The sequence below is a fragment of the Sebastes fasciatus genome, chromosome 21 (assembly GCF_043250625.1).
Source record: "Sebastes fasciatus isolate fSebFas1 chromosome 21, fSebFas1.pri, whole genome shotgun sequence".
Classification (NCBI taxonomy): Eukaryota; Metazoa; Chordata; class Actinopteri; order Perciformes; family Sebastidae; genus Sebastes; species Sebastes fasciatus.
In genome coordinates, this window is record NC_133815.1 from 15832657 (window position 1) to 15856160 (window position 23504).

Below are 23504 nucleotides of genomic sequence, written 5' to 3' on the forward strand. Positions count from 1 at the left end.
AGGCATCTGCCCCCATGCAGTGTGCTTAAATGAACTGCAAATTTGCCACCAGCTGCGTCGCTGACTCTGGCCTCGGACCTAAAATGAACCTGTGAAAGATCGTACGGAGCTAAAGAGTTCTAATCCTAAATCAACCGCCAGTCTTCTTAATCATTAATCATTTGCTTCCATTTTGCCAGAGATAAATGTGGCCCACTAGCCCCACTTAGAGTGTCAAATAAACCACTGTGAGCTCAAGTGGTTTACAATACTGGCTGTCTAAACATCATGTAACTCAGTAGAAAGCAAAAATAGATGAGATTGAATAATATTGAGTAATATAAAAAGCAAACATGACTAGGCCTTTTTATTTATTGAAAAGTGGTTACCAGGGTATTTGCAATGTTTTACAATTAAATTGACTCTGGTTATTCAGTTGTATCCTGTAAAAAAATAGTTTATTACCAAGCAATATTAGCCAATTTAATTTTTACTGGCAGCTAATTTTTTGCCTTCAAGACAGCTTTATCCTACTGAACATTTCACTGAGCAGCACTGGAAGTGCTGGCGTGTAAAACTGGGACACAGCTTAGATCACAGAATACAATACATTATTGTCATAAATCAAGTAGGGCTGTCAATCTATTACAATATTTAATAGCAATTAATCACATTATTGTCCATGATTAATCGTGATTAATCTCAAATTAATTAAATAAATATAATTATTATTGGAAATCAATTAACAACACAAAGCAATGACAAATATTGTCCGAGGTCAGAGGTCAAGGGACCCCTTTAAAAATGGCCATGCCAGTTTTTCCTCGACAAAATTTAGCGCAAGTTTGGAGCGTTATTTAGCCTCCTTCGCGACAAGCTTGTACGACCAATGGATTCCTTAGGTTTTCTAGTTTCATGTGATATGATGATATCTTCACTCTAGCTTTAAAACTGAGCCCGCTACAACCTGCGAAAGATCGATTGCGTTTAAGAAATTAGTGGCATTAAAACGATTTTACCGCGTTATTATTGCGTTTACTTTGACAGCCCTAAAATCGATATAATGTGAACAACTGAAATGTATCAGATTTTCAAACATGTATTGATACGGTGAATTCTTAAAACGTGAACATTTTCTTCACTAAACAATATGTTATATTATAAATATTTATATATTTATTATGTGCACTTAGCTAAAAGTATTGCAGTCTAACACAACAACCTTGCAGTAAATCCTATACTATTAATGGATATAATGTTCAGCTGTTGTTATTTTAGAGAGATATGGATTCAACTTTATGGTTATTTTGTGGTTTTCTTGAGTTGTTATATGTTATACTGAGAGGTGTTTCTAATATTTTGTCTACCCCATTTACATCAATGACTAAATATTAGGAAATATTTAAGGTGAAACAGGTGAAAAGACAAGAAGATGGTACTCCTACTAACAGATGGCGACATAGGCTACTGATGCTGCGAGACTCAGAATCTTGAACGCTACGAGATTTAGTGGATGAGTGAGGAACTCAAGAGTTACAAGCCAGGCAGGTAGACTTCGTCTTTGCATCTAAAATGATGATAACAACCTTCACGCTAACCCTAACTTCACCAGACACCTTTTAAATAACTAAAATTTTAACTGAAGATGGGGAGTATTATTTATTTATTTTATTTTTTTATCTCTGGAAGTGCTAACACCGACTGTCACCCACACAGCTGCAGACTGATACCATAGAGATGGAAGAGCCACAGGAGAGCAGGCCTCTCAGCTGGGGGTAGATGAAGGTATAATAATAATGGGTACACACGGGGACTGTTATGCACTCGCTTTTTCCACAGCAGGTGATGTCAGCAAACTGATGTTATTAATTACTGAGAGAAAAAAAGGAGCATCTCTGTAAATCTGTCTGTTGCCTGCATAAGCAGAATATTTACTGTAGGAACTGCAGATGTTACACAAAACTCTGCAAAGCCATACGTTCTCTACGCAGATGGATACAGTGTACATCCAGTCTCGTTTGACTCTATTTTTAATTCTACTTATATAGCGAAAACAACCAGATGATGCTGTATGACCAGGATGCAGAGGTCGAAGCAGAGGTCACATGTTAACCCTGCTAATGTAAACCTCTTAGCCCTGCCTCACTATATAGGATATCCATTATAATAACAAGGTCACCTCACTCACATGTGAACCACAAAACCAGCACATCCAATAAAGAATCTGATGCTGCTAGTGGGATCAATATTAACATGATATCTCATTTCAGTGACAAAAATTGGCTTCTTAGCGGATCTATATTTCATGACTTTGAAATTATAATTTTCAAGTATAAAATTGACACCATACCTTTTCCGGTTTTAGTTCCCTATTTTTGGGGTTAATATTAAGCCAAATGATTTTGTAGTTTAGATTCTGGCCATGGTTTTTGCTCACTTTTGCATAAAAAGTCCCTGTGGTAGAGCTCCCGCAGTCACTCATTTTTTGCACACTAGATGAAAAACATTTCTTTTCCTACAAATTAGTATGAATTTTCCATGAGATGAAACTGGTTACACACACAAGGCCAATTCTCTCCATAGTTCAGCGCCAAGTAATGAAGCCCAATCTATGTCTCTATTATCTCCACTGGCCAGTGGCCAAGAAAATGAGAGAGAGAGAGAGAGAGAGAGGTGGCTGAACAGAACGCACTGAGGCTGTGTGTAAAATGAATTATCTCAGAAGCATACTACATGTGATCATGGAAAATGTAACCCATGTTCCACAGTCATTTTAATAATGCTAATCACTTAATTGTAACCTAATCTGCCTTATTAGCCTGAAAATTGGCAAGCACTGTTAGTTTACAGTAAAGTGATGCCTTGTAGATATTCAAATCAAATGACTCATAGGTGCTTAAAGGCGGGTTTTCCCCATGAATCACATGATTCATAACATAGGGGATTTTTTTTTCTAAAAGGGTTTCTATTTTTTTTTTTTCAGTATCGCTTGAAACCACAAAAGCTTGATAGAAAAGCACAGAAACTAAACTACGGATGCACCGATCCAACTTTTTCAGTCCAGATACTGATACCCGGACTGGGTGTCGGCCGATAACGAGTACCGATCCGATACCAGTGTTTAATTAATAAACTGTATGCCTCACTGTGTGGAAGTGACTGGTATCATTATTTTTATGTGTAAGGCAACATTAGACTTGACTTAAACATTACTTGACTAACTTTTTAAAACAAAATGTAATAAATAAATACATAGATATTTAGACATTAACTGAATCGTTACGTGTTATTAAAAAAAAATAATCGTACACCAGCAACTTGGTAAAAAAATCTTCAAAATTAACAGGAACCTGTTAAAACCGTAACAATGCATTTTAATGTAGCAACAAATTGGTCAAAACTTAAACAGGAATTAAAATTCCAGTGTATAAGTAATAGGTGGCGGTTGTAGCTCAGCCCATAGGGACTTGGCTTGCGAACCGGCAGGTTGCTGGTTCAAGTTCAAGTCCCAGCATGGACCAAGTACTGAGTGTGAACTGGTAGCTGGAGAGATGCCAGTTTGCCTCTTGGGCACTGCTGAGGTGCCCCTGAGCAAGGCACCAAACCCCCAACTGCTCGGGGCGCCTGTCAGGGGCAGCCCCGCCGCTCTGACATCTCTCCATTAATGCATGTATATAGGTCCTGTTGGTGCATGTGTGTATTTCTTCTTCTATATAGTATATAAGCATAGAAGTGAATTGAATAGCCCTATTATCTATACCCGATCCAACGGTTTGAGTCAGTATCGGCCCGATATCTGATCCGGTATCGGTATAGGTGCATCCCTAAACAAAATCACATCTATTTCTACTTTCATTTTATGGAAAGAGCATGATATATGATACAGAGGAAATATATATATGTTGTTTTAATTTCTGATAGTGTTCTTTCTTCCTTTTGAATCTTAATTTTAGCACTAAAGGAATATCATACAGATAAATATGTCAAACTGATGGTGAACTGCACCATCCTATAGATGGATATTCTAGGAATATTAATGTTTCACTGTAGATTTGCGTTGCGCAGAGAGATTAGAATTAATCTCTAGTCAGTAGAGAGAGGGAGAGAGAGCGAAAGAGAGAGAGAGAGAGAGAGAGGTCCCAGTCCCATCTAATCGGATTAGTTGACTATAGGTTAACAGGCTGCTGTCTCTCTCTCTCTCTCTCTCTATCTCTCCGCCCTACATGTGGACGGTCGGTGTGCGCAGCAGCACTTTTACTTTCTGCTGGAGCTCCACACTTTGCAAAAATCGTCATTTCCATCCATGTGCTCTCTCTCACCGGATAACCGTGACAACGTGGTTTCGTTTTGGCTGATGCGCGCGAATGAAACATTGCAACATGTGCGTAATTGTATAATGTCATCAGCTCTCCGAAAAAAATGACTTGATGGGTGACTGCACACGCAACATGCTCAACTAGTCTACCACAGGAGGAAGGAGTTTGTGTAATCTAAAGATATCTATGCGATGTAAGAGACTTGTTAAAAGGTAAATAGTTTGATTGTCTTGGAGAGAGACAGCCAGTCTCCATGCTCCAGCTCCAGCGTGCCAGGCTGCACTCTCTACCCCGAGGACAGTGCTCTATTCTCGGGGGTTAGATGGTGCTGATCACGGACGACAGGGATGGAGGAGGCGCTTCGTCGGTCCGGGTCAAACAGCTCCAGCAGCAGCAGAAAGTCGGGAAAATCCACCCGACTATAATCGAGGAGCCGCCGTCGTCCAACTCCGACGACGAGGACTACCTGGGCTCCTGCGAGGAGGAGGAGGACGATGAAGAAGAGGAAGAAGAAGATGATGAGTTCGAAGAAGTTGACTTCGAGGACTTGGATGATTGTCGGAGCATCGCGTCGGACGACTCCTTCTACCCGCCGGATGATGCGTTGTTCGCGGACTCGGAGCGCACTCCGTCTCCGGAGAGTCCCGAGCCGCTGTCCTTCTTCCAGGCGAGCTGCTCCAACAACGCGGCCATCGTCCGGATCATGATGAGGCACGGAGTGAAGGAGGAGGACGTCAAGGAGAAGGACAGGAACAACAGGGTAGGATGAAGCACTTTAATATAGGACCGAGCTAACTTCACACAACTACTGTAATAAGTTACTTTTAGTCAGCTTTGATACTGGTGTTACCACATGATAGTGGTGGAAGAACTACTCAGAACTTGAAGTTAAAGTAGCAATCCTACAGTGTGATAAATACTCTGTTACAAATAAATGTCCTGCATTCAAAGTATTCTGTAAAAGTACAAAAGTATCAGCATCAAAATAGACTTAAAGTACAAAAAGTATTAATTTTGCTGAATGCATAATATATTAGGCAACATATATTAGGCAATAGCCTATTACTGGATTATTATAAGTAGTGATGCATTCATGTGTACATCACTTTAATGTTGCAGCTGCAACGTGGAGCTAATTCCCATTACTTTAAAAGTAATGATAGAGTTTATATGTTGCTGAGTATTAATCTGAATCTGCAAAGTAACTATAGTAACTAAAGCTGTAAATGTAGTGAAGTAAAAAGTAAAATATTTGCCTCTGAAATGTAGTGAAGTAGAAGTATAAAGTAGCATAAAATGGAAAAACTCTATTACCTCAAAATTGTACTGAAGTACAGTACTTGAGTACATTTACTTTGCTACATTCCACCACTGACCACATGAAAACTTGACTTGTAAGCTATATCTCAAAACAGACTAGTGTGATGGACAAGGCTCTGTTGAAGTTTTTTAGTCCAGTAAGTTTTTTTTTTGTGTAAGCTATTAGTATCAAACTGCTAGACAGCCTCCATCATCTCCCTGTCACAACAAGTTCAGTTAAAGGGCCTCAGATTCAGTGGGTATTGAGGTTGCTGTAGTGTTTTAGGCATAGGTATATAGGCTTACATTTCCAGGCCCATGCTGGCCTGTCTCAATGAAAACTTCAATACAACTTAATTGCAGCAGTTAATTAATAGTCAGATTCACAAAGCAATCAATTAGCAATCTAATATTCCTATTTATTGAAAAGGAGAGGTGTGTTTCTCAACTGTTTATTGCCATTTCGCCTGAAAATGCCGCATTTAAAGTCTTTCTAGATGTTTTCTTTATTTCCTTGGTTCAGTTTATTTTTCATAATAAGCTCACACCTTTATCCTGAATCTTTTTTCATACCAAACTGGTACTTTCTGACAGTATGTCTGTGTATGTGTGTGTGTGTTGACAGACCTCAGTTTTGCAAGAGCAAGCAACCTCAGGCTCTGTAAAAACACTGACGTCTCACACGGTTAGCAGAACACACACAATCCTCTGTATGTGTGAGAGAGTGTGTGTGTGTGCGTGTGGTGATGCAGGCACATTCATATATGTGTGTGTGTGTGTGTGTGTGTGTGTGCGTCTGACTGCATTTTCTTATTCTGGACTTGGATAAAATTTGTGGGAGTCTGTGGGTAAACACATTACCTACCAATGAGATGATGGCATTAGTGCGTCTTAGAGCATTAATGACCCAAGATGCATTTTAAAGCCATAAATTCCACAATAGGAAAGTAGCAGTAGCTTTTTTGTTGAATGATTGACTTTTACGAACATCAAACACTGATATCAATAGCAATAATCATTTATGTACAACTTCAGTCCGTTGACTTTAAATTACATAGATAAATTTCTATTTTTCACTAAAGGTAATTTATCAAAAGAGTTACAGATTATTGGAAATCATATCCTCACTGCAATCAAAGTATGTTCAAGTTCGCTTCACTCCTGCCAAAGGAACTGCAGCCCGGGGCAAAGAGATAAATCCATAATGATGGAACGCCAGACACGTTTTCATTCATCTGGATATTTCGCTAATTGAATTAACTGCCGTGCATCTTGTAATGTTGTGACTCAGTGTATTTGTGTTAATTTCTTACCATTTTATTCAGAAAACACTTGGTAAAGCCCTATTACATCATTACCGGCACATGGGTTTATACCTTCACATATACTGTAGAAGATAACTTTCTACCATTGGCCTCTAAAGAGCTCTAGTAGAGAAGTTTGGAGACCAATTGTAGTTTCTGAGGGACCTCTATCTTTTCTACAATTTCACCATCATCTCTCACCACCGCTCCCCCTCCTTATTTCTCTGTATGTAATTACAGCACTGATGAGGTCATAGGAAGGAAGGGTAGAAATGACATCATTGGAATGTAAGAAATTCTCTTCTCTGCTGTATGACATGTACTATTCATTTGGTTGCCACCGCAAAACAGATGCTTGGATATAGTATGCTTTTGTGTGTGTAGCAGTGAGAGACGGTTATTGTTCGCATATAGATAACCAGGAAGTGTGCTCGTGCGTTCACCATTTGCTTTGCCCTGCCCTGTGACCTCGGCCCTAACCTCCATTGGAAACACATGTTGATATGAATCGGTTAAGCTCATTAGTTCACGTGTGTGTGTGTGTTCAACATCCTGACACAGATGTCAACATCCTAATATAGCAGACAGCCTGACAATGTGATTTGCAGGACAAAGAGGGGCGTTGCATTCCAGGCTTGGATTTGACCAAATATAGCATATATACTGTACACTATTTCCCCCTTTCCTTCATCAGAAGTTTATAGGGTGATATGTTGGAGAACTAAAAAAGCTCTGAAGATGCAGAGAAGAGTGTACATTTGCCTGGTTCAGACATATTATTTGACACATGCATACTAATTTGTTGCCTCTGTTTTCTGTGGCCCCCTTGAACAGGGAGCTCAGAGGTCAGGGTCAGCTTCAGAACGGCAGCCCAGAAGCTGGTAGGGATTCTGTGTTTTGCATAAAGGTACTTAAGTATACGGTGGATGCAGGGTTAAACGTTAATGATTTTTTTCCCTTACCTGACCCAGAAATGTATATGCCCACAATCAATATTTACTTGCCCCTATACAAATGATTATTCATTTGCGGTTATCAATAACAACAAAGACTAATACTATGACTTTTTAATGACATTTTTATGGAATACTATACAAAGCTAACTAATAGATTTTGTCACGTAACTTCTGTACTTAAGTTATGTCACCTCCAGTGTTATTTAAACCCAAACCGCAATCTTTTCCTAAACCTAACTAAGTCGTTTTGTTGCCTAAACCTAACCAAGTTGATCTATTCCTAAACCTAACTAAGTAGTTTTATTTTGAAATGACTGGAGTGGAAGCTGACACGTGGGACATGTGTTGCTGGACATTCGTAGGAAAACGCACAAAAAAACACGTTTTTGAAAGTTGTGCTGAGCGTCACAAAAAAAAAAGGGAAATTTGTGTCTATGTAGATGAATAAAAAAATAAAAAATAGGATAAGATGTCAGATGTGTGCGTTTTGATATCTTATTGCAAACAGGGACGGTAGATTTTTGCACCAAAGCATCCACAAAAGGGTCTATTTGGCTCTGTGGTTCATAGCCAACCCCCTAATTAAATCACATTAATATGGTCATGATAAAAAGTTAAGCAGACATCAACAATCCCTCTGGATTGGACAAAATATCTTCGTCATGGCACGGATTAAGGATAAGACTAGAAAAACAAGTCAACTAGCTTCAAGCAACATTGGGGAAAAATGAACCCATGTGACAGAAAAGACAAAAATAACAAATGTTTCAAAATGGGCAAAATGAGCACTACAACACCACACTTTTAGTAAACGTTCCATAGTAACTTGAGAATATACTGTAGGTTTTAGGCTAATGAGAAGACCCATACAGCTAGATTTATATATTTTTTATATCATTTTTTTCCAGCATGTTTTGGAGGACAATTTGAATATTGTTGCAAACCAATTTTCTTTCCACTAGCTCACATGTTGAAACTTGATTAACTGTAATGCAACATAATACGCCAGACACAAACACACTGTGTCATCCCCTGTACCCTCAGAAGTCAGGGACAAACTGTCCATGTTACAACTAACACAGCATGAATGCTAAATCTGGCAAGAAACTTAATGACAAGCCATTATGTAGGTCATACGTGTACTTAATTCTCCTTGTATATGATTACGGCACAGTAATTACATACAGTATGCTGTCAGTGTCAGGATCCCTACAGTATATTCTCAGTGTTGTGACTGTGAAAGCGGATGTGCAGGACGAGATTACGGCAAACTGTTGGCATTGTGTTATAACAAGTAAAAGATGAATGCAAGTCAGCAAACATCAGGGTTATCTCTTGTGTGTTAATATATATTAATATATCAATGTCATCGGTGACCTCTGACCCTGTTTAGGACTACGTTTGTTCCCCTTGTGCAGTGGATTGGATACGTTGTCATGCTCACATGAAAACTCAATAAATACGCGCACACACACATGCACACGCAACCACACACACATAATTCAATCAGCTTAAATGAGGCCACCCTGCTTGACTGTTACTCCCCCCACTCTCTCTCTGTCACAAACACAAACACAGTCTTCCTCTAGAACACAAACAAACTTTCCCAATAGGTTGTGATCAGTTGACGAGCCATGCAGGACAGATACAGTGCGTTTGCAGGAAACAGGAGACAAAGTCAGCCACAGATTGTCACACAGGCAGACCGACACACACATCGACCATCAGGCCAACAGGCGAGCAGACTAAATGAAGCACAGGCGGGGGAGAGACAGAAAATTTGGCAGCGCAGATGGTAGCAAACATGATGCTGCTAGCAAATACAGATGAGTGGAAAAATCAAAGCGACAGTCATACACATCTGATTTGATACAGCCATGTGAACGCTCAGCTGCGGACTGAAACACAGTTAACAGGGAGGCTATTGACAGAAACATGGCCCAGTGCGCCTGTGTCAGTGCTTCTGGTGTATGTGATTGAGGGTGGTCTAGAGTGTATTTGCCTGTGTATGTGTGTGTGTGTGTCCTTGAACACAAAGATGTACTGTAAAATGCCAAACGAATGCAACGTTTTCTACTTGCAGGCTGCAGAGATATACAGGTTGCCTGCGGCTTGGGTGATTTGCAGGATTTAGCCTCGGGCAGTACTTATTTGGAAGTCAAAAATACAATGTGGGGAAGCCCTTATTTAGGAAATAAGAAGGAAGTTAGATTGGTTTATTGAAGAAGTCACATTGGGAAACTCACAAGGGAAGCAGGCTCTTGGTTGCTCAAGCATGGAGGGCTGATACTAGACTTTAGGGCTGCACAATTTATGGCCAAAATGACAATCACGATGATCTTGATCAATATTAATATCACGATTACTTATCAAGATTATTTATTAATGTTAGTGACAACATATTTTTATTGCACTTTCACATTAAAATAAACAGACTTTCGCTTCCATGCTGTGCTAAATTCCTGCTAGTGTACAAATTAGGGCTGCAAAATGTTAGAAAAAACAGACATTGCAATATTTTCTTTTCTGCTATATGTATTGCAATATGAAAAAAATAAAGGAATATTCACCCTACCCTTTTGTTAGCTACATTTTAAAGTTAAACCCTTCAATCTGGTGCAACATTAAGAGCTAGATAAACAATTTTATGCTCTCAATTTAATCATAAACTCATCGGTTGTATAGATAATATTTATACACAAAAGTGAAGCCAAAACATCTCGATCACCGGCTGGTGGCTATAGCTGTTAGTTTAGGAAGCGCTTGATTTGAGTTTTCTATGAGCATAACACACATTTTAAATGTCAATATATAGCAGGCGATCATATTCATTTAATTGTGGGAAGCCAAAATCATGATTGTGATTAATAATCAATTAATTTTGCAGCCCTACTAGACATTATTGGGAGATTAAACAGGTTCCTACTGGGCTGGGATGCTATCCTCATTGTTTATGTGTATATGATAATGATGCTACAGTTTTTGTGGGATGGAGTTTGCCATTTTCCAGCAGTAGCAGAATGATAAATATCATTGGGCATAAAGAAGCATATCACTGGACTAATAAGGATTAGGACATTTCTAACATCTAATTAGCTCCAATTTTAAAACCTATACTAAGCAAAAATTGCAAATTGATTATTGGTTAATTATTCCAGATTCTCTGTCATTTCTTTACCAGCTGAAGTCAATTCAACCATGCTTTTCCATGCTTAGTGCAAACATGTACTTTGCTTTATATGATTCGGTTAAGATGCATTGATAACACAGTTGAACATTGGCTGGGAATGCTGTATTTATTGAGTGCCTATAAGGAACCTTAAGGGTTAAACTGGGTGTTGTGTCACCCTCGTTGGAGCCAATTATTACACCATTCTCGCATCAATTGTAGATGCACAGTTACGTCTGTCTCCCTCCCCCTCTCTCTCTCTGTGTGTCGCTGACTGACACGGCTAAGCCTTTCTATTCCTAGCTTTGGATAGTCCCCAGATTACTTTGCGGGTGTGTTTGTGTCTTTGTCTGTGTGCCTATATAGGCTAATAATACGTTGACCAGCACGTGTGTGTGTGTCTGTCTGTATTTAGACGGCATCAGAACCCACTGACCTTAATTGCGAATGCAAGTTTTAGTTCAAGTTCAACTGAAATTAAAATTAATTTCACTAAGGAATCTCTATGTATCATCTTGGTTTGTTATGACATACGTTCATAGGCACAGTTTGAACTTTAAGGTTGGGCGGGTTCACAAAAAAATCTAGAGGGAATGTAATGTGTACAATACAAAGAGGTCTAATGTATTTGGATGCGTGTAGCCTAAATATTACACCTTCCAAACAGAATGCAATGCAAGCATCAGTGACAAAATCAGTTTGATTGCATTGTTTTCTATTGACTGGCCGTGAGCTGCGCTGCACAGAATGACGCTGTTTTGAGCTGAACTTTTGAGAGACTTCTATTTATTCCTGTCGCTCGCTTTGAAAGCACTGCAATGGACAAGGAACGGCTCGTGAAGTTGAAATGAGGAGTTATATTTAGACCTGTGATACCTCCTCATTTCACTACAAAAACCTAAATAAGGAGGCGGCAGGCTGGAGGGAGATCACCAGGAGATCACCTGAGAGTTTAGGCTATAGGCTATACTGCTGGCTGTATTGTAGGCTTAATCTTCAATAAATATCGCAGTATAAAACCTGTTTTCTGTTTATAAAACACAAACGTTGGAAAATAGCAAGTAGGCTATCACCCATCTTTTAAGTGGTTACGTCTCTAGTCTGATCTTGACCGCACAGCTGATAGGTACGTGGTTTGTTTACATGGCGTAACAGAAAGTGCATATTTAACGGTGTGTGGACAGAGAGTGTCCAATGTTATTCGGCTGTAAGTAAATAAATGTCAGACCATAAATCTATCTTCTTATCTTGTTGGTTTCTTATTCTGTTATAAAAAATATACAATGCATTTCTAAGGAGGTTCAGTGAGCCCCCTGAACCAACTCAAACTGTACCTGTGAATATGTTCTCATTTTGTTATCACCAACAATCAATTTAAATTTGAGAGCTTACCAGCAGGATGGATCTTCCCAAATGTTGAATGTTTTAGAGGGATAGACAGCTTAAATTACTACCGTTAGACAGCTATATGGGGAAAAAAAGCCTTGTATCCACATTCATAACCCATAATAAAGCACAAGAAATGAAGAGATTTGAGTAATCTTAATTCAGAAGAGCATCTTTCAGTGTTGATCCTGTAAAGTATCAAGAGACCCCGCCAAACAGCACTTAGCACCACAGGGCATTTTGGCTTCAAACGTAACATATGCTACTTTATACTTCACTTTACAAGCTATAATAAAAGAACATGTCAAGAAACACTTCCATCAAAGGGAAGTTTTAAGAGTAAACCCCCCCCCTCTAATTTTATGAGAGCAGCTCCAATCCAGTGTAATGGAACAGAGCAGATTACAGTCAGGGAGGACGTATGTCTACGTCCATCAGCATCAAGTAATGAAAGCTTTAAAATTGCCATAGTGTGCACCTTCATTTGGCCTACATACAAAATAAATAATCCTCCGAAAAACTATCGGCGAGGATTTGAATCTCGCGTTCAAAGTCTCTCTTTACATTTCACTGAATCCCTATCTCTCACACACACACATGCACTGCACACACACACTCATCCATCCCTGGAAGTACCTCTCTTGATTGTTTCAGGGCTGTTGAGCTACCTGGTAGTGTTGTTATTTTTATCCCTTTAGCCTCACAGTTAGTCATTGAGTGGGTAATATTGTGTAGTACATGATTGCCTTTTTCTCAATTCATGTGCGTCCCTGCAATTGTACGCCATGTGTGCATTTCGCCGGTGCTCTTCTCTCCGATTCTTCAGTCACTAACATCGCCAGCAGCCACCGGTAAAGTGCATCAGAGCCCGACAGACATAACAAATATCCCAAATAGGGATGTGCTGAGTAGTAAAACTAGAGCCTGGGAGAAAAGGGGTACAAAAGAAGTTAAATGCTTGTGCGTGTGTGTGTGGAAAAAAGGTTCACAGAGAAAATAGGACATTGCCAGACGACTGAGATTGCTCCAGACAATGCTGCAAGGCATGCTGCTAAAGTACATCACAGCAAGGCTGGAGGCTTGCCAAGAATGTGTGTGTGTGTGTACGAGAGTGAGAGAGAGACACATAGACAAGGTCTACATGCATGTGTCTGACCAGATAGAGCAATCTGGAGCTGTGCCAGTTTAAGTGAACTTCTTCCAGACAATCCCGCAGTTACTCTGCAGGACCTCTCTCCACCTTTTCCCCTTTAAAACGCTCAGGGCTGACAGCACTAATGTGACTACATCTCCTGCTGGCTGACAGCCTGGCTTCGTTACAGCCAAAATCTTAAATTCAGTTTGTTTTTACAGGTGAAAAAAACATCTACTGTACATGTAGTGTAAATGCTGCATTGTAACTGTTGCTATGTGTTCAGCCTGATACAGATTAATACAAATAAAGGCAGCACTCTATCCTTTCACACTCTGTCAGTATAATGTTTGTGTGTGTGTGTGTGTAGTCGATAGATATAGGGGAGGTTGGCACCAACTTTGTTTCTATAAACCTTTAGGCCCTCTCTGTACCAATCTTCAGTCATTGTTATATTTATTCATTTCAGCGAGACAGAACTTTTCATCACATCCATACCGGAGTTTGAAAGAATAATTTGCTGGAGTCACACAGTGTGCTCGTGCCAAGAGGTGCAAGTAGGTTTTATGAGTGCTCTTGTGAAGAGAACATCATGTCACAGAAGAAGGTTCATGAAACAAGTTCGCTCAAGGAATATCAAAAGTGGAACAAATTGTAACAATTTACCTAAACACTAATATTTCACTTTCTAGTGAAGTTTGAATGGATTTCTTAAGTCTGATTTTTAACTCTTTGTGGCAAAGGTCTGATATAGAGAGCTGCAGGAATGATGTATTTTTGTGGCAAACAAACGTTTATGATACTTACACATTTTATTCAGCAAGATAATCTTCACAAATGAACACCGCTTTTATGATTTATGAAGGGTTAATGTGATGTGCAAGAAGTAAAAAGCTAACGTTAGGCTATAAAAGAACTACACCACGTTCGCATGACTTCACGTCACCACCACTAAGCTAAAGGCGGACTATAGTGTTCGGTGTGATGATGTTTAGTAGTCTTATTTTTCCACTTGTTAGCAACTGTCTTTTCTAAGACACGTAAAAGCTTCAAAATTCGCAAGTGGGATATTTACTGACGTATTTTCTATAGTACAGCAAAATGTTAAAATCTATGCAGCTCGTGTTAACTACGGACCTCATTTCAGGCATCTAACCAAAAACCCATTCAAAATACCCATCGACTTTGAAACGAGGGAACCAGAAGTGCTAAAATGCTAACTCATTTCCGGGTTTTAGGACTCATTTCTGCAGCACTCTGTTCACATGTCATTAAATATGTACAAAGTTCAGTACCCCATGATGATTTATACAGTGATCGGTGATCGATCTTTTTTTTTTCCTCCTTTCACAGCAGGTAGGAGATGATAATTAGATATTGCTTCTGTTTTAATCATCATGTCTGTGCTGGCATACTTCAAAAACACAGGACATGCACTCTGTACTGCCATCATACCTTATTATTTTAGGTTATGTACAGTATGATATACCATGATGTAGCAGACAGGGCAGTCACAGTCAGATTTTTACCACCCTTTATTTTAGCAAAGTTGGTTAAATCTAAAGCAATGCCTTCATTGGAAAAGCCTTTAAAGGTGCAGTGTGTAGGATTTGGCGGCAATCCGGTGATTTTTGACAACAGCCGCTGCCGCAATTTTGGACTAATATTTCTAATATTTTTATTGTTCAACACATGTAATTTCGGTAGAGACATTAAATATGACAATAAAATAGAAATAATTTTGTTTTACTTTTGTACGGCACTTTTTAGGCGGTCGTTTTACTGCCGTCCGGTAGTCGCTTTCAGTCCAAAATGGCGGAAGCGTAGCTTGTTGGAGTGGAACAAACAATTGACTTTCACTTCTTGGCAATATACATTCTTTGCCCGCTCTGTATGTAGATATATGTAAATGGCTCATTCTAAGGTAACAAAAACACAATGATTTTTTATTGTCAGGTGGTTATAAACTAATGAAAACATAATTATTAATATTATATTTCAGTTCTGCAAATAGATCCCCTAAATGCTACACACTGTTTTTTTAAAGCTGTTTAAGTGAATTGGGGATTTATTTTTCTCACTGGAAATACAAGGTCTAAATGAAAATGCCTGGCGTACGTTCAGCACACACCTGTAGCAGAATATATAAATATTTGTCTTGCAGCTGATGCATGCACCGTCTGTGTGTGTTTTGACAGCAGTAGGTTTGGCTGATTGACCTTTCCAGTACACCTGGGTTTAATAAAGCACTAATTAAGAGTCCCTGTAGGGTCCGCCAGCTTTCCAATCAGTAGGTCGTTGTGAAAAACACATTGTTTGTTTGACTTTGCCGCAAATTACATTTTTCCGATAGCTGCAGCGGCTTCACAAGTTACGCTTGTCATCCTGAGGTGAAATACAATAACATTTATACCGTTTTTAATGAAGAATGTATAGTATCCACTGTTTTGTCAGTTGCCTAGAAACCGACTCACGACTTTAACCAGTTGAACATCAAGAACATTGTGTATTTTACTTCTCACATTGAAATTAAACTCCTGAGTTCCATTTGGAGGCAGATTTAAATGTAGTACATGTAAGCTTTATGCCTTCGATGGAGCAAAAAAAGAAAAAAAAAACTTTAAAAAAGACACAGTTGTATTGGTCTGAAGAATGAAAGACATGCTTTCAAAAGTCAGAGCTGCTATACTGCAGGTTAAAAACAAAATAGACAGTGCTAACATTAGCTATCAAGTCACAAATATACAATTTGTTGTCTCTTACAGGTGTGTTATCAAGATCTAAGGTTACAATACTGGCTTCCAGTAGGAAAACTCAGCATTTATCCATCTGTGCTCTGACTGAAAGTGAAAGGCATCTCGTTCTAACAGAAATATGTAATGTATAAATGTATAAATACACCGTGTATATGATATGTCAACTGAGAACTCTGTGTTCCTGAATTCTACTCGCCGCCTCCAACCCCCTTCCCCATCTCTCCACTGGTGGTAAACCTGTTTGTCTTGGCTGGTGGAGTGTGCACCTTCCGGAAAGCACCCGACTTTTACAGGAGTTTTCCAGGACTCCTGAAAAACTCACACTCGCAGACAAACATTTACACATACGTCCACACACACACACACACACACACACACACACACACACACACACACACACACACACACACACACACACACACACACACACACACACACACACACACACATAAAAGGGGTTCTTATTCTGGTATGAACACACACACAGACACACACACACACACACACACGAAAGTACACAACAACATCAGACGGGGAGACAGCTTATTTTTCCGCTGAGTTCAAGACGGTTCAGTTCTCAATGAAATGACAACAGATGTCACAGTTATTCAAGGATATAAGTTGGGAGAGATGGCCTCCAGGTCTTTTGGGTTTCTACTGACTGCTGTGAATGAATGTTTTTTTTTTCCTGAACATTTTGCACATTGTGAATTTAAGCCTCTCTCCCTTTTCCCTCGTCTTTTAACTCCTCTCCTGTCACTTTTTTTTGTGTCTCAGACAGGGCTGTTGGTTGCAAGTTACCAAGGTTACGTGGACGTCGTCATAGCGCTGTCTCAGTGTCCGCATCTGGATGTCAACTGGCAGGACAGCGAGGGAAACACAGCTCTCATCACCGCTGCACAAGCAGGTAACACACACACTCGCACGCACGCAAACACAGTTATGTACTTAATGCCTAACCCTAACCCTAACCTAAACCTAATTCTAACCTGAACCTGAAAACCAAGTCTGAACCCTCAAACAGGCCTCTGAAGGTCTGTCCGAAGGTGAGGACCAGCCAAAATGTCCTCACTTTCCAAAAATGTCCTCACTCTGAAGGTCTAAACCTCAAATTGGTCCTCACAAAGATAGCAGTACAAGTACACACACAAATGAACACAGCAGTATATCAAACATTGGCTTAGTTACACACACACACGCAGGCGCTGACAGTTCTGGTTCACAGCACTGATGAACACATGCACGCACAGATACAAATATACGCACACAGGCAGTTTGGCACTAATGCTGACACAGACGAACACACACAGACGAGCATGAAAAAGTCTGAACTCGCTGTACTTAATCTTTTGGAAACAGAAGTAATGAGTGTGTGGTGTGAAAGTGAATAAGGACCAGCCGTATGGACGTGGATCTCGCCTGTCCAAAATATGATAGACAAGTGTGAATGAGCCTTTAGCAGCTCTTATTCAAGCCAGAGTTGCTACTACAGACGGTGTATTGTGACCTACATTAACTACTGTCCGTCCCTCTGTTCTTCAAGGCCACATAACAATCACCAACTATCTGCTGAACTACTACTCCGGGTTGGACATCGAGAGGAGAAACTGCCACGGCTTCACCGCGCTGATGAAAGCTGCCATGCAAGGCAGGGTGGAATGTGTGCGCTCGCTCATGATGGCAGGTGAGGAAAATGTGTCTGGAAAAAACTAAATGTACTAAACTCTATGAGAGCAGGAAAGAGGAAATGTGCAGATTTCATACACAGACATATTATTGATAAATGTGTCTGGATTTTACAAATTACCTTGATTTTTTTGGGACAGATTTAACTGATAACACCCACAAAAGACATTTATTCTGCCATTACTCTGCCATCAAGAAAAAATATGAACAGATTTTCAGTAAAATTGGTGGACAGATGGACAATTTGAATACGTTTTGGCAGCGATCCAGATTTTAGTTATTAGATGATTATTCTCTTTTTAGCCATAACTATGAAACTGATGGAGAGATTTGATACCAAATCATCAAGACAGGGGGTTTTAAGCCAGGAATTCATTTTAACTTTAATGATGGGAATGATACCTTTTTCAACATTTCTTCAACATTTCTTTGCTCTCCTCTTCACTTCTGTTGGGCTTGAGTTTGACATGTTATGATTTGAGCATATTTTTTTTGCTAAATGCCGTACCTGTGAGGGTTTCTGGACAATATTAGTCATTGTTTTGTGTTATTAATTGAATTCTAATAATAAATATATACATCTATTTGCATAAAGCAAGCATATTTGTCCGCTCCCACGTTGTTAAAAGTATTAAATACTTGACAAATCTCCCTTTAAGGTACATTTTGAACAATTAAAATTCGATTGACAGCCCTAATTTTAACCCATAACTCTTTTTATCCACCTTATCTTAGACTCTTTCTTTGACATATTTAACCTTCTTTGCTGTTTCACCACCAGGAGCTTCCCTGGACGCCAGGGACCATGGCCGCCACTTCACTGCTAGGGACTGGGCCTTCTTTACGGGCCGCTATGAAACTGCCTGGGTGATGACGCGCCTGATGGAGCGGTCCTGCCCGCGCCAGTACAATGATACATACAGGTAAACTCATAGCTGGTTCACATGGTTTCTGCACTGTCTTTTCTGGCTATGTATTACAAGAGATGCGGATTTAGACAACACAAGGTTAAAAAAAAGTTTTGTGTAAGATTTAAGGAGGGTCTGTGCAAGTGGCTGAGGTGGCAGGAGTGAACTACATGGAAATACCCAGCCCAAGTACAGAACATACAATATTATACATACATCAAGCAACACTAAAGTAGTCTTGAGAGAGTCTATGACTTACTTTATGATGGATTTATATCAAATGTGTTCTCCCAGTCTAGAGTGGCCCCCGCTGGCATCACTGGCGGCCAAAGCCCAGGAGCCCCGCGGCTGTCTCAAGCGCCTGTCGGACACATTGCGGGACTTCTTCAACATCTCGAATGTCACCAACCCTGAGGATGAAGGTGTTATCGACCACATGGTTTGCGTCACAACTGCCATGAGGAGCCCTTTCATTGCTGTGGCATGCCATACAGTGAGTAATTAAGCTCTAGATATTGTTTACTCCTTCATTATCTACTTATTCATTAATCGGCATTAAACAGTGTCTCACAAGATCCATCAACCCGCATGCCCCTCACTTTCTCCCTCACGCCAACAAGCATTTTTGCAAATGTAAGCTGAGATAAGGTGAAGCGGGTAACTACTCTATGCGATAAGGAAGGATTTTTTAAAGTTGCTCTCCTCGGCATTATTCCTGGTGGTGTCCGTACATACTCAGCATAGTTGGAGATATCAGGGCTCGTTTTCTTATCTTCAGTTTGGAGCCAAACATTCTTGTACAATGTGGAAATCACCACCCACAGACTTCAAATTTGACAGAACAGTCAATATTTGTGTTTGTGTGCAAATTAATTCTGTTTCTGTGCTTAACAAGTAGAAGAATAAAGTAGTTCCAGCACGGCTATTTCTCATAGAATTGATGTGCAAATAAACTAATGATAATATTGTGGTAATTATGCTATTAAAAGGATAAATCTGGCGCTCATTTGTCTTTTATTTCATCAGCAAATTCTCCGCTTTTTCATGGGATTTGCTCGTAATAATTAAAGGATGTAATTAACAGCAGCCTTATCTGATAAGCAGGTTATTCATGGAAGATTACCAGCACTGCAATGCTGCAAACAAAAGGGAGACTGAGCATTGCTTTTTAATAATTAAAAAAACTGAATTCTGCTATTATCACTACTATTGCTACTGTAGTAATAATCTCTATAAACAGATTCTGCTTTCATGTACAGAATATGTAGGCTACGGGACACGATTTTGGTATCGGAAGCATTCTGGTTTCAGTTTGTGTACGTGTGGAGAGCAAGAGGGGTGGAACGCATTGGGCAAAATGAAATCTAGGAATCCATCGGCTATCGTCTGACGATTATTTAACCTTTTATTGGTTTAAAATTACCTTGGAAACTGGCTACTTGTGAAACAATCCAGTCGCACACGTCGTCTCTCAATTCAAACTCCAGTCTTGCATCTCAACTTGCTAATCGGTAAGCAATGAGCAGCGAATGGAGGAGGAAGTATTAGCCTGGATATATTGGGGCAGCTCAGCGGGTCGTCCACCAATCGGAAGGTTGGCGGTTCGATCCCCGGCTCCTCCAGTCCACATGTCAAAGTGTCCTTAGGTATAAACCGTAGGTATAAATATGTAAATGTAAATATAGCCCCTTGCCCCTAGAGGCTAAATCGTTGTCAGGCCGATAGCCGATGGGTTCTGAGGTTGCTATATCATAACAAGTAATACCATTCATGGATTGATTGTTGATTTTGTTTCAGGTGTGTCCTGACAGCCCCCCCAGTGTGGGCAAACGGCGCCATGCAGTTCCCGAGATCATCCGCCAACAGCGCGCCAAAGAGCTCCGCTCCATCAACCCCGACAGGGTGGACAGCCACCTCAAACTCTTCCAGAACTCCCGGGTCACACTGGTGGCCAAGAACTCAGCGGACCGCCGGGCCAGCCTTCAGGCCCAGAGCGCGGTGCCTCGACTCAGGAGCTCCAGTCTGACCATGGCGGCTTATAACGAAGCCCTGGAGCTGCGGAGAACCAGCCTGCTGCCCATGCACATGGTGCTGAGGAGGAGCAGCATCAGGCCGGGTTTCAGAGTCCCCAAAGTGAGGGTGTCCAAGGCCCCCACGCCCAGTTATGAACCAGAAAAGATCCGGAGGAAGAGCAACGCCAAAGACGGAGGGGGGCATTTGCTGCAGATACCAAAGTGGCGGTACAAGGAGCTAAAGGAAGAAAGGAAGAAAGCCGAGGAAGCCGAGAGGAGGAGGCTGGAGGCTTTAACCAAGAGACACCTCGCTGCCGGGAAAAGGAAGTGATATCATTGCCTCAGAAGACGCCACGTACACTACCCCAAAAAGAAGCAAAATCCGGACAGACTATAAAGTTTGAGAGATTTGTTTTCTACGATATACTAAGTACCAGATGTGTTCCTAAAAGAGGACAGAAGACTGCTTGTCTGGTCAGTTTTGGAAGAGGGGGGATGCCAGTTGGCCTCTTAAAAATGGCTGCGGGACAGCATTAGAAGTGCACAATGCTCAGTGTCCTTTATGATGTCAAAACAGTGAATACCCAGGGGATTTTATACTTGAAATGTTTTTAGCTAACTTATTTTTCATATTTATTGCTCTTTGATGGATGGCCTAGTCTATATATTTTGTTACAGCAGTGTTTTTTTCTAGTGTGTTACACTGTATTGGAGAAGAAACTTATTAATTAACACACCACAGCAGAAATTTGTACATCTTTCTGCCTAAAAAAATGGAATTTATTAAAAGACGTTATGGGATAATGTCTTTAAATTATTCAGTGGAGAACACTAATAGTCGTGTCATATTGACTGAGAAAGCTAAACATAAGCTTATATAAAAATCTAATGGCATTTGACAGCAATATTTTTAGATGCTTTTTGTTTTGCTTCACAAAAAATGACAAACCCATGAATGTATTTCGCATATATATTTTATATTAGAGATTTCAACGCTTTTTTGAAGACAAACTTTGTATTTTTTATTCAATATGGACTTTTTTCCACATACTGATATATATATATATATATAAACAACTGTTTTCTAGTCTTAACATTTGAGACCAAGACTGACGTGAAGCACTGTTGCGATGTTAAATCTTACCGTTGTGGGAAGAAAGTTCTTCTGAAATGTTTACATTGCAAAAACCTCTGAGATTGAATTGTGGTGTGTACAGGGTACGGATGATGTGAACAAAATAAACACTTCTGCTAACTGTGGATGTGATTGCGATTGAGCGAAATATTGCTGCTTTATTGTTGCTATAATTTCAAATGCTTGATGTTTTTTTTTACTCTTCTTGATATTCATAAAACATCTTAGCATTGGGGGCATGCATTTAATCTATTAAACAGAAGGGTGAGCCTTGGCCAATGCGACAGTACAAGTAGAATTGAAGTGATAATCCCTAACATACGGACCCTCTAATAAAAAAAACTGCCAACCCGTTATAGAGCAAGAGGTCAGCTCAATGTTTTAACATTAGAACAGTGAAAATAATGGCTGAGGTTAAAACACACAAAGCCACGAGAGGATCAGTAATATTGTCGGGATTTTTCAGAGCACAATTTCACGGGTCCTAACTCCTCGTGGCGATTGCAGCGTTAAGTGCCATCCAAGAGCGTGTGTCTAATAATATACATGGAGATGAGTTGCTAAGGGGTTGCAAGGGCACCTCGCAACTAAATAATTTCTTCAAATAAACTTCATTGTGACTTCAGAGTGGCAATCTGCTCAGAAACTTGCCCAGAGGAAGTCATTTGAACGCTACAAAAGACGAGCAGTCGAGTCCTGCACTTGAACTGTAAATGGTCGCAGGATTAACATATTTAACATCAACATAAGAAAATGGCTTTTTGCTGGCAATGCGGTGTATTATTTATATATTTACGAATAAAAACGACATTAGTTCTGGCAATTTTGATCGTCTATTCCAAGTTCACTCATACAGAGTGTGGAGGAATGAACACATGAGTGTGCTGTGTGTTGTGTTGTGTTGTGTTGTGTGTTGTGTTGTGTGGGAGAGAGGCAAAACCTATTAGCCCTGAATGCATCAGATAATATTTAGGTCACGGTTGTAGCTCACAGCTACAACACACAGATGTTGGATTAGATTGTAACCTGAGATTATGAAGCGCCACAGGGTTTGGTCAGCGATTCTCCTCCCACACCCCCCGACAGAAAGTCAAAAGAGGCCAAATAAACAGAGCACTGATAGTGTTGCAGCTATTATGTCATGCTGTGATGCTACAGGCTGGGATTTAGACAGGATGACCTGATTCAGTGAATGAGTGCTTCTGTCAAACCTGTGAATTTGGGGGGGGAATCCTTAGGTGGGGCCCTCTGCTGGTTGGTCTTGGTACAACACCTAAGGATTTCTGCATGTTAGATAAAATACATGCATTGACATGAAGTGTATTCATTAATTATATTGCTGAATAATCAGAACAATAATGTCATAATTTCTGATACAACTATTGCATTGTTGTTACTTCTTAACACGTCTTTTGATTCAAATATGTCACCTTTATTTAACTAATAATACGCAACAATGATTTGAT

General features: G+C 40.0%; 2 protein-coding genes across 2 annotated transcripts in view; both read left to right on the forward strand.

Moving 5' to 3' along the window:
* The window catches only part of LOC141759643 (beta-1,4-galactosyltransferase 2-like), a 301777-nt gene that overhangs the window by 79948 nt on the left and 198325 nt on the right, over positions 1 to 23504 (forward strand). The gene's annotated exons all lie outside the window — the stretch shown is intronic.
* On the forward strand, positions 4131 to 22177 carry ankrd33ba (ankyrin repeat domain 33ba). The gene is made up of 6 exons (XM_074621934.1): positions 4131 to 5055; positions 17075 to 17204; positions 17841 to 17981; positions 18765 to 18906; positions 19186 to 19384; positions 20689 to 22177. The coding sequence occupies exons 1-6, from the start codon at positions 4618 to 4620 to the stop codon at positions 21232 to 21234; spliced, it is 1596 nt and encodes a 531-aa protein (XP_074478035.1). The 5' UTR covers positions 4131 to 4617; the 3' UTR covers positions 21235 to 22177.

Excerpts from the sequence above, each read along its gene's own strand:
- ankrd33ba (XM_074621934.1), top strand. The coding sequence starts at position 4,618 with ATGGTGCTGATCACGGACGACAGGGATGGAGGAGGCGCTTCGTCGGTC. Across the intron at positions 17,205-17,840 it reads CATCACCGCTGCACAAGCAG|GCCACATAACAATCACCAAC; the intron begins GTAACACACACA and ends CTGTTCTTCAAG. Across the intron at positions 18,907-19,185 it reads CAGTACAATGATACATACAG|TCTAGAGTGGCCCCCGCTGG; the intron begins GTAAACTCATAG and ends GTGTTCTCCCAG.